This window comes from Thunnus thynnus, chromosome 3 (assembly GCF_963924715.1).
Source record: "Thunnus thynnus chromosome 3, fThuThy2.1, whole genome shotgun sequence".
Lineage (NCBI taxonomy): Eukaryota > Metazoa > Chordata > Actinopteri > Scombriformes > Scombridae > Thunnus > Thunnus thynnus.
Genome location: NC_089519.1, coordinates 30,465,119 through 30,480,779, shown reverse-complemented (window position 1 = coordinate 30,480,779; position 15,661 = coordinate 30,465,119). Strand labels below are relative to the sequence as shown.

Sequence of the window (15,661 nt, the reverse complement as noted above, 5' to 3'; positions counted from 1 at the left end):
GTGTCTGAAAGATGAATGTGAAATGTTCGGTTTCCTCTGGCTGTGAGATCGCTTTGTTGTCACGATCTGGACACGCACGCCCTCGAGTAGCAGAGCATAAATTAATTATGTTCAAAAGGTTATGAAATCAACCTCTCCCTTTAAAAAAAAAAAAAAAAAAAAAGAAAACCTCTCTTCCTGCTTCACTCTCTGATGTTTATTTGTGGCATGAGAATGTCACAGTGGCTGTGGGGGAGAGGATGAAACATCACTGGGGGGCAATCTCATGATTCCCACCTCTTTAGTCAAAACAACCAGTAGGAGGAAGAACGGACGGAGGGTGGTAGAGGCAAAAAACTGCAGAGAACATTCTTGAATTTGTTACATGGACTTAAATTTAGTTAACAGGGTATATTTTTTGGTCCCAAGAAGAAAATTGTTTATAGTGTATGCCCATTGAAAAAGATGACAATGATACCAATCAACACAATAACACACACGTATATGTATAGACATACTGCACTAGAGATATAGAAAAATAGAACCAATTAGAGAGCCGAGTGCAGGGATCCAGCTTCTCTTATCCTGTGCATTAAATACACATAGGATCATAACAATGGCTGGCTCCCTGTTAAAGCTACTGGCAGGAAGAAAATCTTAATAGATTACTCCAGGATGCAGGACTCACAAGATACAGATTTGGAAGAAAAAAAAAAAAGAATGGTCAAATCTTGTGTAGCAGAGGTTGAGATATCTTGACTTTTAGTCTATAGCAAGCTCCAAAAGTGCTGGATCCTACATTTCCTATTACACAACATGACAGTTTCATTTGTTAGATCCTCCCTGTACCCATATTATTAAATTCAACACACACAGTTCATAACACAGACTTTTTTGTCTGTTAGTTTTGTAAAAATTTTAGTCTTGAAGCCTAAAGGCCCCTTTGTACTGTGCGATTTTGAGCTGCCTGTGATGAAAGTTGACAATCGAAAGAGAAATGTGTGGAAATCTCTGGTTGTCAGCTCAAAACGGTGGTCGTAGATCACACTGTGAGAGACACAACAACCAAAATGGAAAGCCTGAGGCAAAATTCTGACAGTGTCAGAAATTTAGGACTAAATTCTCACAATGTGACTGCTGCTACGGCCCACATCTACGAATAAACCAATCAGAATACGAAATGAAATGACGCAGAATACACTGGCCGGCGTGACATTTCGTAAGTGCTGGTTGAATAAATTTTAGGGGGAAAAACACGCTTGTCACATCCACCGCAGATGGAAAATGATAAAGATGAAACGTAAAGAAGTTTGTGCGACTTTGCTGCTTTTATGTATTTTATTCTATTTACATCGTAGTGTTACGATTTACCATGCATTCCAAATTGATATTGTGCAGTCTGACACAGACGGAGATTTTATTACAGGCGTCTCGCACATTGTGACATGCAATAAACTCACAAAAAAAACTCGTCACTGCACAGTCTAAAGGCGCCTCAGCCCTGGTGACATCATCAGGGTTATTTTCTCGTTCTTGAACTGTTTGACCAAAGACCAAAGTTATATGTCCAGTATCAGTGTCCACATGTAAACCTCCATCAGCAGAGTGCATCAGGTTTTAGGCCTCACTTTACTTTGTGGTGGTCAACATTTGCTCAAGATCTGGGTCAGTCCGTGTGTCTGTTTTGGCCTGAGGTATGAAGTATAGCTGTCCTGGTGTCAGACAGCGAGGCTGATATATGGAGCTCTATTACCATCATTCATAACCTCAACCCACTAATTACAACCACAGACTTGCAATGAGCACTTGGGAGTTCTTCTGTTGCTTTGAACTTTATAACAGCATGATGGGGTTTTGTGTGTGTGTGTGTGTGCGTGTGTGTGTGTGTATGTGTGTGTATAGAGGTGGAGGGGTAGGGGCGTATAGGAGTTGGGTGAAGATTGACACCCCTGCCGCACCTCCCACTGATCTGATGACTTGACCTCAGACCCTCCATCTCCATAGCTGGAGAAATTAAAAAGCAAAGAATGACCAGAGGATAAGCAGTAACGGCTCAGACAATTCAGTCACACGTGATGAGTCAAATAACCCCAAAATTTTGAACAAAATCCAATGATTTGGCCTGTCAAGATTGCATGTACACACCAATATAGTATATCTGGATATTAACCAGCTGAGATGCTGGGTGTCAGATAATCTTTATTGAGATAAGGATTGTTGCTCATAGGGATATTTACATTACTGAGTGGCAAATGTCAGCCTCCACTGGTAATACATTCCAAACAGACACACACAGCTGGGATGCTGTTTTGCAGGTCGCCTTGGAGACGGCGGGGAATGAGCAAGAGATGGCAGGGAAGAAGGAGGGGAAAGTGAAAGGGAGCGTGAGCGTCTCTTTCATCAGGTCACACACACTGACATCCATTCAACATGTCCTCCTCATAAAAACCCTGACATAACCCCAGACATGAAAGTCTTGATCTTCTCCCCGGCTTTTGTCTGCCTTGTTAAGTATATGAGGAATAGTTATGGGTTTCTAGTATTATATAGCTATATAACTTAAAGAAATTAAACTTCATGACTGTGTTGGGAAGCAAGACAGCATCTGTCTTCTTCATTTCTTACTGGAGCCACTGGAATCTACATTTTGTAAGATATTTTTATTTTACTCTATTGTGTTTATCATGGAAATTGTCATGTGACTTTTTGTTTGATGTGTAAGTGCTTAAAAATATAACTTTAATTGTAGAGAAAATGAATGAATGTGTAGGAGGTGATGATTTTTGCGGACAAAAAAGTTATATTTTGTCATTTTCTATGGTTAAGCTGTTCAAAATATGTGTGACCCGGTCTTGACATCTGACTGAAACAGAGGAACATTGTTCTCACCCCACCACCCCTTCAGTGACCTTTGAATCCTCACCCGGGGACTCAAAGGTCAATGTCCCATCTCAATCTTGAGATCATTAGATTAGAATTTGTTTGGCTGCTGCTGCGTCAGGGAACCAGTAACCCCTGGAATATGTCATTATTATTATTATTATTATTTTACAGATTAAAAAAAACAAATATTACCATCATCTATTGTATAAGCACTTATGAATACAAGTAAATATCAGAATTAGATCTAGTTAGTACATTTAACTGCAGTGTGAGTCTGTCATTCACAGCTCAGGGACGCCATCTACTGTATGACATACGAGTAATGGTCTTTTAAAAAATAGTCTCTATAGCAGCAGTGGCCTACAATTGTATTGTGGTCTATTAAATCAAATCAAATTTTTGTTCAAATAAATACAGATCAGATGTCATACAGATCAGAATCCATCTCATATTGCACAAATATGTCTGCAACTTATTTCTGTATCTACATTTTATGAAATGGTGAGAAACTTACTCTTTATAAGTAAAAGAAATATCCACTACTATGTTGTTCTGGTTAACCTCCATGGAGGAATGCCAAAGAGATTTTTATTGTGCTCGAGAGAAAGATGTGTTGCCTTGTTTTATTTAAAGTTAGTTATTACATCTTATACCCACAGTATATTTGTTTTGCACCATTAACCAGTGTTGAAAGAAGTATTCACATGCTTTACTAAAGTAAAAATAACAATGTCATGGTGTAAAAATACTCTGTTACAAGAAAAAGTCCTGTATTCAATATAGTAAGTGGTAGTAGTTTGTATTATCAGAAAAATGTACCTTAAATAAAAATTGAAATAGGTTTTTCATGCTGTAATCATTCCTCCTGTTCATACTGACCATTAGAAGATCCCTTCATTATGCACTTACAATGTAAGTGTAAGGGACAAAATCCACAGTCCTCTCTCTGTGTAAAAATGTATTTAAAAGTTTATCTGAAGCTAATATGAAGCTTCTGCTGTCCAGATTATTTAAATCAAGTAGATATCTTTCAATGTTACAGTGTTGTTACTATACTTCCACCACAGCTCAACAGGGAAACACTGTCCCAGGAAACACAAAGAGGGAATTTAATGCTAAAAAGACAAATAATTGTAAATGTGGCAGATATCCACTTGATATGACTAACTCAGACTGCTGAAGCCTCATATAAGCTTCAGATAAACTTATATGTGGACACGAGATTTTGGCCCCTTCACTTGTAAGCACATTTGAAGGGGATCTTTTAATAGCCAGTATGAACAGGAGGAACGATTAAAGTGAGGAAACCCTCTTTATGTGTTCATTTGGGCACCTGACTTGTTTTAAGACAGACTTGAAAAAGTATGAACTTATCCTTTAAATATCAAAAGCAAAAGTACTTTTGATTTTGCAGATTGGACTCTGTCGGTGTTAATTTTTTTTTAGAAATATATATTATTGATTTGTTACAGCCAATGCATTAAAGTAACCAGCATTTGTCAAGGTTGGGATTATTCTGCTGCTGTTGGTTTTGTTGTACCTGTTAGGGCAGGACAACTTACACTTTTATCATTCTTATTAGCAGCCCACATAGTGGCTGTGCTCAGCTGCAGCTGCAGCACACGAGGCCTTAGGTTGAATCTCTATCAGATGATAGAGGCCAGTGTATATAGGCCTAGGTAGTTTGCTTACATGCTGCACAGCCGTCAATTTAAGCTAACATTATGTCAAAGACTGTTTCCCATTCAAAGTATGTTTCCCCTTACCTTTACCTGAACCCAACTTATCTCCCCAACCACTCATCTTCTGTGATGTTTAACCTGACCCCAACCAAACCTTAAAACCAAACAGTTATCTCTAATACGCCTAACCATAACTTACCTTAGTCCGAACCTCAGCCACGGAGATACAGTACTGTAGGTGCTACAGGAAACATAGTTTTAACGAGAGGGAAACACAAATAGGCATGGTGCAAATTCAAATGGAGTGGAAACTGCTCAAACTGCACAAACTGTACTGTGCTGGTTGGTTCTGGAATACATCTATAGAATTTGGTGACATCATGTAATTCCAAGCATAGCTCCACCCATTTTATACCTATAACTAGAGGTCTAATCAGTCAAATGAATTGAAAACACCTGTGCAGGTGTGCAAGGTACATATATTATTTGTTAGCAAGTTATGTTATGTTATGTTATGTTATGTTATGTTATGTTATGTTATGTTATGTTATGTTATGTTATGTTGGACCCACAAGTCAAATGTTGGACTTCCCTGTGGACTATAAACAAACAAAAATAAGCTGACTGACCTCAAGGGTGATTTAGATTGGTCTATGTTATTGGTTCTGACAGTGGGGTCTGGAGAGTAATGTTACATAATTAACACATAATATATATCCCTTATGTTTAGAGTGCATGGAGAAACTAGGAATGCATTTCCTGCTGAAAATGCGTGTGAATGCTGACGGCTGAAATAACTTGCAAAGCACTGATGCAAATACAACATACTTGTTCAGCATCTCCATCTGTACACCTTTGCAGAATTTGGTTAACATGATAGATTACATTTAGGAGATATGGCAGTTAATAAGTAGCATGGTGGTGTTTTCCTCATGACCACAGGTTGGGGCTATTGGTGCCATGATTCAGTATGTCTTGCAGATTCTCATGGAGAACTTGTGTACCAAGTTTCATTTTATTAAAGACAACAGAATTGCAGAAATATCACGTTTTAATGTTACTTTACTGTGTATAGAATGATTTATGTACAACATTCACAAATTTGGTTGCAATCCAATTTAGCATTGAAGAGTTCTGCCCGTTAAGGTCATCATCCACGCCTTCAAAAGTTTGGCAACCAATTGCAGACAAAACGTGATACCCAGAAATGAACTCATAAGTTTTGTCCGGGGTCATCTAAGATGAAATATGTGCCAACAGAAGCAAAAACTCCTAAATGGCGGAAAATTTTTCCAGGCGCAAATGGGTGTGGCCTATATCAGTTGAATCAGCATTTTTGAAGAATGGTGTTCCTCAGCCTTGGCATTGACTCTACAGTCTCTGAACTCTATTGGAGGGATGAACACCATTGTTCCCAAAGATATTCCCTCATTTGGTGTTTTGATGATGGTGGTGGAGAGCACTAACACATCAGTCTAAAATCTCCCACAGCTCTTAAAGTGGGTTGAGATCTGGTGACTGTGAAGGCCATAGCATGTGATTCATTCATTTTCATACTCATCAAACCATTCAGTGACCCCTTGTGTCCTTTGAATTGGGACATTGTAATCCTGGATGAGACCACTCCCATCAGGATATAAATGTTTCATCATAGGATAAAGGTGATGACTCAGAACAACTTTGTATTGATTTTTAGTGACCCTTCCCACTAAGGAGACAAGTGGACCCAAATCATGCCAGTAAAATGCCACCCTCAGCATAAGAGAGCCACCGGATCCCCTCACTGTAGGGGTCAAGCATTCAGACCTGTACCAGTTTTTCCTTTAATTTGTACCCATCTGTGTGTATCTTAATATCTTAAAAAATACAAAAGTTACAAAAATAAAAAGTAATAGCATATATGTCCTTGAAGAGCTGAACATATTGATATATGAATGGATTCTGTAAATGAAAGTAGTTAGCCAGTAAAAAATGTATGGAAGAAAAAGAATGATAAAGATTTGAATAACAATACTTATATTGTTACTAATTGTTATTAATAGTTATATTGTTACCCAATTGTTTCCCCCACTTGTTTCACAGTTGAAAAAAAAGTAAGGAACTTCGAAAGATTATCCTGGCAAATCCTTTTTTTCACATGTTCTTAACTCATAAACACGGGAGAAAACAATTTAAACACCAGATATTTTTTCTCACTTGTAACTACTTTGTTTGGCAGAGTAGTAAAAGTATATTTCCCTCTGAAAAGTAAGTATAAAGTAGCATGAGAATACTTAATTGCTGAACGTACACATTTTATCACTGCCGTTTACTACTTTTGATCTGGTCAATTTTATAAACTGCACATGCGCAGACCGCTGCTGACCCAAAGCCACCGGTAGTGACGTGAAAATGGCGTCCTCCGCTGGCCGGTTTACTACACGCTTGTTAGCAGCATCGTTTTCTTCTGTACACCGTCATGGTCGTTTTCTGGTTATCTCCGTCAGACATGCAGGAGTTTGTTCAGCGACGATATCGCAGACTCACCGGGCAGGGATAGCGGTTAACCCGAGCTCCCGGAGACACGGACATGGCGTGACATTGAAAGGACTGACAGGTGAGATAGCTAACAGTTAGCATACAACTCCAGAGTTTGTTATTACAGTGGCATACTATCATTTTCTGTAACGCCAGCTGTCTGTTTAAATGTCCAGAGCCCAGTTCATGCTTTGTGAGTTGAAGTGTTAACGTCAGAGAATACAGCTAGCTAAAAATGCTGCCAAAGCGAACTAACGTTAGCCTTGGTGAAAGTATGATGTAACTGCTGTCTGATGGTGTTTTGTTGTGTGATTACATCAGTAACAGTCGGCACACACTGACCTTATTGTGTGTCAGCATCAGTGGTGGAAAGTAACTAAGTACATTTACTTAAGTACAGTTTTGAGGTACTTGTACTTTACTGAAGTATTTCCATTTGATGCTACCTTATAGCCTATTTCTCATTCATTACATTTCAGAGGGATACATTGCACTTTCTACTCCACTACATTCATGACAGCTTTAGTTACTTTTCAGATGAAGATTTAGATAATATAGGCTAACTAGTTCTTAAAATACAATACATTTTTAAAGATGATGTCTTGTCAAAAAGCAGTGTGTAGTCGGGGTCACATATCAGATGTCTATGAGTTAATAACAGCTCCACCAAATAGAGTAGTATCCAATATTTCACCAAAAATCAAAGATAAGAGAAAACTGAAAACAGATGTGTGTATCAGAACTTTGTTTTTTCTTTTTTCTTCTCCCATTAATTATCTCTCACGACCCTTTAGATTTATCTGGTGACCCTTTGAAGGGGCCCGACCCCTAGGTTGGGAACCACTGGACTAAACTATCTAACTGTATATAAAGTAGTTGAAACTATCTCCACCTCCAGCAGCTATAACAGTAACATGCTGCTCTAACACTGATGCTTCACTATTAATAATCTAATGATGTCAGATATGATAATATATCAGTAAGAGGCACCAAACCACTACTTTTACTGCAATACTTCAACTACATTTTACTGCTAATACTTTTGTACTTTTACTTAAGTAGAATTTTTCATGCAGGACTTCAACTTGTAATGGAGTATTTTTACATTTCTGGTTTGGTACTTCTACTTAAGCAAAGGATTTGAATACTTCTTCCACTACTGCTCAGCATCATATGATTTTTCATGGCCACGTTCAGAATGTTATTACTGTAGAGTAGTGCATAATTCACGTAACAGTGTTGAGTTCACTGTTAATGTGCTGTGAATACACCCCAGTGATGCCATACAGGTTAAATAGGGAACTTGGATGTAATTTTATTTTGTATAACTTGCTGACATATTATAGACATTCATGGCTTGATAGATTCTTTATGCTTCTTCTTTTGGTGCTGTGCACAAAAACAGACTCTTCATTATTAACTTCTGCAGATATCACACTAATTCCTGATTGTAGACCTCCCCCTGATAAAAACAACGTATTAATATTTGTTTCTGACCCCTGGTGATTTAATTGATCACCTTGCTGCAGTGATGTACAAGTGTATTCCAGGACGTAGTGATATTATCGTGGGTATAGGTCCAACAAAGCACACTTCAAACCGCACTCATGTGATTTTAGGTGTTGTCAGAGGTGAAACTGTTGAGTTACTCTTCAAAATGTCCTATTTGTATCCTTTTCTCTGTAGGCGTGACCTGCCACTCGTTCCACACCAGCAGTAGATTTGCAAACAAGCAAGACTTGTATGAAATCTTGGGTGTCTCCCGCACTGCCACACAGAAGGACATCAAAAAGGCATATTACCAGGTCAGAGCAACACTTTCAATGAGACGTAGCACTACACAAACCACACTTTTAGTAAGTGTGAAAAGAAATAGAAAGTGGTTAAAAAGATTGTTATTGCGCAAGATGTGAAAATATCTCCAGGATTGTGAGGCTCAATACTTTGAATCTTAGGATTTAGTTTGGACGCCTTTTGAGAGAGGTTTAAATTGTTTAACTTTTTGATCTGTCTTCATTTATCTCTTATTGTCCCTATACAGTTGGCAAAAAAGTACCACCCAGACACCAACCCAGATGATCCAGAGGCCAAAGAGAAGTTTGCCAAGCTGGCTGAAGCCTATGAGGTACAATACAAATGCAGACCTGCCAACCTGTATGTATTTTGCGTAACAAGTACGCATTTTGAAATCAAAGTACGCCTGTAAAATTTGTCACTCTAAACTATGCAAAAAGCTGGTGACGCTTTTGAGTTCAATTTTGTACATGCAGTATTCAACTCTAATAGCAAGAGGCAGCAGCGTCTAGCCTGCCGAAAAGAAAAAGATGAGTTTGGCCAATCATAACACTGGGTTCATTCCTCCTGCCTTCACCCAAATATGAAGCGGGGATGATCATGATTGATAAATGTGTAACATCATTCAAAAGACTGTAAATCGACAGCAACATGACATCGATTTTATCCCATTCGTTCCCCCTCCTGACTCCTGCTGGCTGGTTTCTCAAGTGAGGACGGTTGTGTGTCTTTTCATTCAGTGCTTCCTTCACTTTTTTGTCTGTTTGACTGCTGCATGTATGCAAATGACGTACTGTTATGTGTATGTATGCAAATTATGTACAATAATTCATTGTGTGAACAGCAGTGATTCGCATCTGATTCATCTAAGAAGTGGTACTCAAAAAATTTGTGGCAGCGTTGGCAGGTCTGCAAATGACATAAATCTGTCAAATATATTTGAATACCCTCCTCAGCTATGTAAAAGTGTATTGGACCTGCACAATAAACCCCAAATTCCTGTTGTTTCGATGTGTAGGTGCTGAGTGACGAGGTGAAGAGGAAACAATATGACACGTACGGAGCAGCAGGCTTCGACCCAAACCGTGCTGGAGCCGGCCAGCAGCAGTACTACAGAGCTGGTGGAGCCACTTTAGACCCCGAGGAGCTCTTCAGGAAGATCTTTGGAGATTTTACTGGAGGCATGGGCTTCGGAGACCTCAACAGCATGTTTGAACAAAGGCCTGAGGTGAGAACTCCCAAAACTGCAGCATCAACATGTTTCATTATTTAACTTTAAGATGTACTTTTGCATCTAGGTTGTGTATTTTTTTTATTATGTACACCTTGTTAAGTTGTTTAATTTACTCTTTAAAGCATACAGTACATGTAGTAACTGTAACAGGTAGGAATTCAGCAAGTGTGAACGTTAGTTTAATTGCACTGAAGTATTTTTTCTGTCTTTCTACAGTTTGTGATGGAGCTTACGTTTGCTGAGGCAGCGAAGGGCGCAAATAAGGAATTGTCTGTAAACATGGACGACGCCTGTCCGAGGTGTGATGGCAAGGGCAGTGAGCCCGGCACCAAGGTGTCGCACTGTCACTACTGCAACGGCACTGGCATGGTGAGCATCAGATCGCTTTAACTTGGGGAGTATCTTCAAGCTCTTCAGGCTCCAAGTTTTCCTTTAGTAGGATTTCATCTCAGGACTTTACCACACTGTGCTATCAGTCCGCCACTATACAGTATTTTATTGTCTGCTACGCCCCCTGCAGGAGTCGATCAACACGGGTCCCTTCATGATGCGCAGCACATGTCGGCGCTGCGGGGGGAAGGGCTCCATCATAACCACGCCCTGCGCACTTTGCCGAGGTTCAGGTCAGACCAAGAAGAGGCAGACAGTCACTGTGCCTGTACCTGCTGGTAGGTTTCCATCCTGTAATCTCATAAGTGAAAGATGGAACAAATATGGAAACAAATTTACACCTGTTTTTTTTATGTGTTTATCAGCTGCTGCCGAACCTAATGATCCTCAGATTCTCAGCATATTTAATCTTATGCTAAATTGTGAATGAATGTAAACCTGCTTTGACTGCTGTTGACTCTGATTTGGAAGATTTTATATAATGACAAATGCTAACATTCTGTGATATTTTCTTACAGGAGTGGAAAACGGTCAGACAGTGCGCATGCAAGTTGGAAAAAGGGAAATCCTCATTACATTTAGGGTGAGTTTTGTTACTTTATGAAGCATTTCGGAGTACATTTCACATTCTATCAATGTATTGGAGTAGCACTGGAGTTTGATGGTAAATGTATTTGATGTGTTGTTTTTGAAATGTCTCTGTACAGGTCCAGAGTAGCCCTGTGTTCAGGCGTAGCGGGATAGACATCCACTCAGACGTGTTGATCTCTGTGGCTCAAGCCATCCTTGGGGGCACAGCCACAACACAGGGCCTCTACGAAACCATCAGTATAGTGGTGAGCAAATGGCAGTGTTGTAGCTTATAGACAATATACAGCATGACTCCCCAAGTTTTCCCTTGGAATAATAAAATATGTGTCTTTAGTTAGATTAGTGGATCTGATTTTACCTGAAACTTTCAGTTTTTCCTTAAATATTCCACTGTATATTATCATATTAAAGCCAATAACGTGGTGGTCCATCCCTCTCCTGAATGAGGACCACATTCCTTGTACCATTTTAGTTTTTCAGTACAGCAGAACTCTCTCGTCTCTTTTCTGTTATAAAGTTTATCATCTATGTTTTCAGATTCCTTCCAGTTGCCAAGCTGATCAGGTGATCCAGCTGCAGGGTAAAGGCATTCGGAGGATGAACAGCTACAGCTATGGAGATCACTATGTTCACATCAAGATCAGAGTGCCCAAGTAAGAGCCACACAGACATATTCTGATTGTTTGTTTGTTTTCATACTGCTAGATAAGCCTGGTTGTACTAAATTAGTATGAGAGCCTGCTTATGACACTATTTTCACTCTGTTATTGTAGTCAAAACATTATCTGACTACAGAATTTGTATTTTAGATCAAAAAATGATTAATTGCAGATTTTGCTATTTTATCTCACAAAATCATTATTACAACAGCATGTTGCTCAGTCAAGTATTGTTCAGATCAACAGAGCTCTGATGAAACTTTATTGCAAATGATGAAGAAAAAATAGAAAAATAATTAGTGGTAAATTACCAGGAAGTTTGTATTCAAATACATGCAAAATATCTAGAATCTTGCATGTAACGCAATGATGCAATTATACAAAAAAAGGTTAGACAGTATAGGGCATCAACACTGTGAATTGGTAACAGTCGTACATTGTTTGGTTTTGTGTCATTTCATTGTATTTCTGGTCTCTTGTTTTTGCAGGAAGTTGACGCGAAAGCAGCGCTCTCTGATGCTTAGTTATGCTGAAGAAGAGACGGATGTTCAGGGGTCTGTCAACGGTGTCACACCTTCCGCAGGTCAGAGTTGGACTTTAATTCAACCATTCAATCAAAGCATCAGTCCACCCTAGTATGCAGAGACTCACAGACACGGATAGTCAAGTCAGTCTCAGCAGTAGTTGAGCTGATGCAGTATGTGTTTGTGTCCAGGAGGGGGCAGCAGCACTTCAGGTGCGAAGTCGACCAGCTCAGAGGGGGGACAAGACAAACAGCAGCAGAAGGAAGAGGGAGGCTTCTTCTCTAAACTAAAGAAAATGTTTAGCTGACACTAAAGCTGCAGGTGGGAGCTTCAACAGTAACAAAACTGACTTCATCACTGACACACACATTTGAATCAAATAATCTTCTGAATAAACTTAAAGGTGCAGTGTGCAGAATTTAGTGGCATCTAGTGGAACAGACTTAGTAGAAATGGAATACAATATTCATGAGTATGTTTTAATTAGTGTATAATCCCATGAAACTAAGAATCACTGTGTTTTTGTTGGATTAGAATGAGCCCTTTATATCTACATAGGGAGCGAGTCCTCTTCCACAGAGGCCGCCATGTTGCACCACCATGTTTGTACAGTATCCCTTTCGTGTTTTTGACGGCTGTCGTAGTTCTGTCCCTTTCTGTTTGGATGGGGAGGGTGAGGGGGTGAGTTGCAATCTGCAACCTCACCATTAGATGCCACTAAATCTTACACACTGGTCCTTTAAATAGTACACTAAGTCATTATCTGTAGGGTCGCTGTAAACTTTTTCTAGCACACCTGTAGTCATATCTCTCTAGTCGAAACAGCTTCAATTATTCTATTTTAATCCTGTTCTTTTCCCTTCAGGTAGAAAAACACAACATGGTAAAGGAAGAAAAGACATCCACTGACTGGGCCTCCATGCTGTCTCTTCCTGCTTTGGGAATTGAGCAAGGAGACTGAAGAGAGAGGCAGAGTGGTATTTGTGTTGACACAGTCGCACATTGTTGAAGCTGCGGTTGGCAAACAGGCCATGTAGACGCCATGTCCACCCACACACCCACTGGCCCCTCACCATAGACAGGTGCTGGACCGAGAAACTCAAGAACTGCTGGAAGAGAAACAAGATGGTAACTAACTGAGGACTATTGTGGTTTAACTCTCCTCCCTACTTACTATATGAAACTGCACTATTTATTGAGTCACAAAGTGCTGTACAGACAAGGTCAACTTCAAATTGTACTACCATTGACTACATACAATAGGACGCTGTTATGACCCGCACAAAAATGTTGGTGTTCATCCACCAAACAACTTGCCTAAGAGAATAAAAGGTACAAATAGATAAAATAGATTTGTTTTTCTCTACATAAAGCTTACTAAACATAATCATATTCTGTGAAATGTGCTGAGATGGAAAGATTTTGGAAAGAAAGAAAGTGGAAAACGTGAACCGTTAAATATTTGTCATCTGGTATAATTGGTTGTACCTGTATGTGTGTCGCAACACAACTGTGCAGATAAATATTTAAATAAAATGTAGAATAATTAAAAGTTATTGTTTAAGCTTTCATTTATTCAGTAGTGAGTTTTTTTTTTAGCTGATTTAGATTGTAATACTGAAACTCAACAATAGATGGTGGTGTTGAGTCAATAATGCCATGATTGCCTGTGTTCAGTCCAACACTATACAACTTTCATTAACACACACTCAAACTCCAGCTGTTTGACTGTTTCATACGTTCAACCACCCACCTCATCACCGCGTGCAGCGTCTGAACAGAAGCTTTTGTGAGGGTCATCGAGAGCATTCGCTTCAGACCGGGGTTTTCCAACTTAACTGAGGCTCAAAGTGGTCAGCCTTCACAAACAGAACTTGCGGTGCCTCCCAAGGGAGTTTTATGATTTAATATGAAGTCACAGTTACATGAAGAACAAGCCGGTGGCTGTGCTTTTACATATATCGCCACAGAATATTTTCTGTTCTTAACATGTGGTTCATAAATTCTAAAAAAGGATATAGTTACAACTGTGTACTTTCTCAAAAAAGAAAACACAAAGCACTGCGTTTCTAAGTATAACACTGGTGTAAAAGGCTAAGTATATCTGAACACTTCTTATGTTTGTCTCAGGAAAAACAAGATGTTTGAAGACATTTCTCACGAATCTCACAGCCTCATTCATTTACTTCTTCTCTGTTTACCCATTTGCTCCATCCTCCCCAAAATTTCTGGACACAAATGTAATGGATTAATAAGACAAATGCATGTTTATATAAATACTACTGACAGTAGCTTCCTTTGCTAGGCTTGTATAGTACTTGCCAAATCAGGACCAGCTACTAAGACTGTATGGACAGTATGTAAAACCATTGAAGCGAGCGAAACAGGTTTCTTAGTGACATGAAAAATCTCTTAATTTGTCAAGTAAGTGCACAAGGGTTTGTATTTGTTGCACTGGTGCCAGGATAAACACATTAAACACTATAATGTGCAATGTATTGTAAATATTTCATGGGTAACAAGTGCTCACAAATAATGGAATGACTGGGCCATACAGGACTTGCAACAGGAAGTAGATCCCACAATTTCAAGTCCAGTTTTGTGTGATTACATGCTGGTATATACTGTTAATCAGCAGATAACATTAAAAGAGCCCAAGCTGATAATGGCTGATGTTTGGACTTCACTTTTTCCTCTACTGAAGTGGGCATTTTCTACATGGAAAGTGAGGTCTAATCTACATCAAACTCTAGATAAACTATCCATGGATAACAGGTATACCATATGAAGGCAGCTTGTGACCAAAAGGGTAAAAGCTTTAGATGGTCTGGAAAAATACCGAAAGTGAAATTGAATGAGTAACTCTTCCTCTGCTCCCCCACAATGGAAAACCCTGCATGAAGACACTGTTCAGTGGCTGATAGATAGTGGAGATAGGCAGCTGAGTGTTTAAAAAAAAAAAAAAAAAAAACCTGAATACATAAAGCTTTTAAAAAACACTTACTTCATGAGTCTTGATGACATGTTCAATGTAAATTTCGTGTGAGGTAGCCTGCACTTCCCTTTCTAGGATTTTGAGATGCTATAAATCACCACCATTCCCAGTTATTATGATATCATCATATATTTGTAAATCACCCTTGCTTACTCATTATGTCATGATGAGTGGGTTGCAAATTCCATCCTCCTCAGTCCTCTAAGTACTTTGAGGGTGCTTGGTTTGTAGGGGCGGCCAAAACTGATGTTCCCCTTTATTCATCATCCTGTGGTTGCAGGAAAATGAGAGAAAGAAGGAGGAGAACAAATGAACAATGAAAAGGCTGTTGTATATTCAAAATAAGATTGTGAAACTAAAGCGAGTCTGTCCTGTCTGCTAAGCACATATACTGAGCACCCCATATGTGTGTT

The 15,661-nt window shown here is 39.2% G+C and overlaps 1 protein-coding gene across 2 annotated transcripts; it reads left to right on the top strand.

Moving 5' to 3' along the window:
- The first annotated feature begins 6,898 nt into the window (after window positions 1-6,898).
- Window positions 6,899-13,812, top strand: LOC137180104 (dnaJ homolog subfamily A member 3, mitochondrial-like). Of its 2 annotated transcripts, none has more exons than XM_067585327.1 (11): window positions 6,899-7,140; window positions 8,748-8,866; window positions 9,103-9,186; window positions 9,874-10,083; window positions 10,306-10,458; window positions 10,610-10,757; window positions 10,998-11,062; window positions 11,187-11,315; window positions 11,608-11,723; window positions 12,218-12,312; window positions 13,119-13,812. In XM_067585327.1, the coding sequence occupies exons 1-11, from the start codon at window positions 6,936-6,938 to the stop codon at window positions 13,160-13,162; spliced, it is 1,368 nt and encodes a 455-aa protein (XP_067441428.1). In that variant the 5' UTR covers window positions 6,899-6,935; the 3' UTR covers window positions 13,163-13,812. The 2 variants fall into 2 exon arrangements, with proteins under 2 accessions (XP_067441428.1, XP_067441427.1); XM_067585326.1 differs by lacking the exon at window positions 13,119-13,812 and adding an exon at window positions 12,445-12,576.
- Window positions 13,813-15,661: the final 1,849 nt, after the last annotated feature.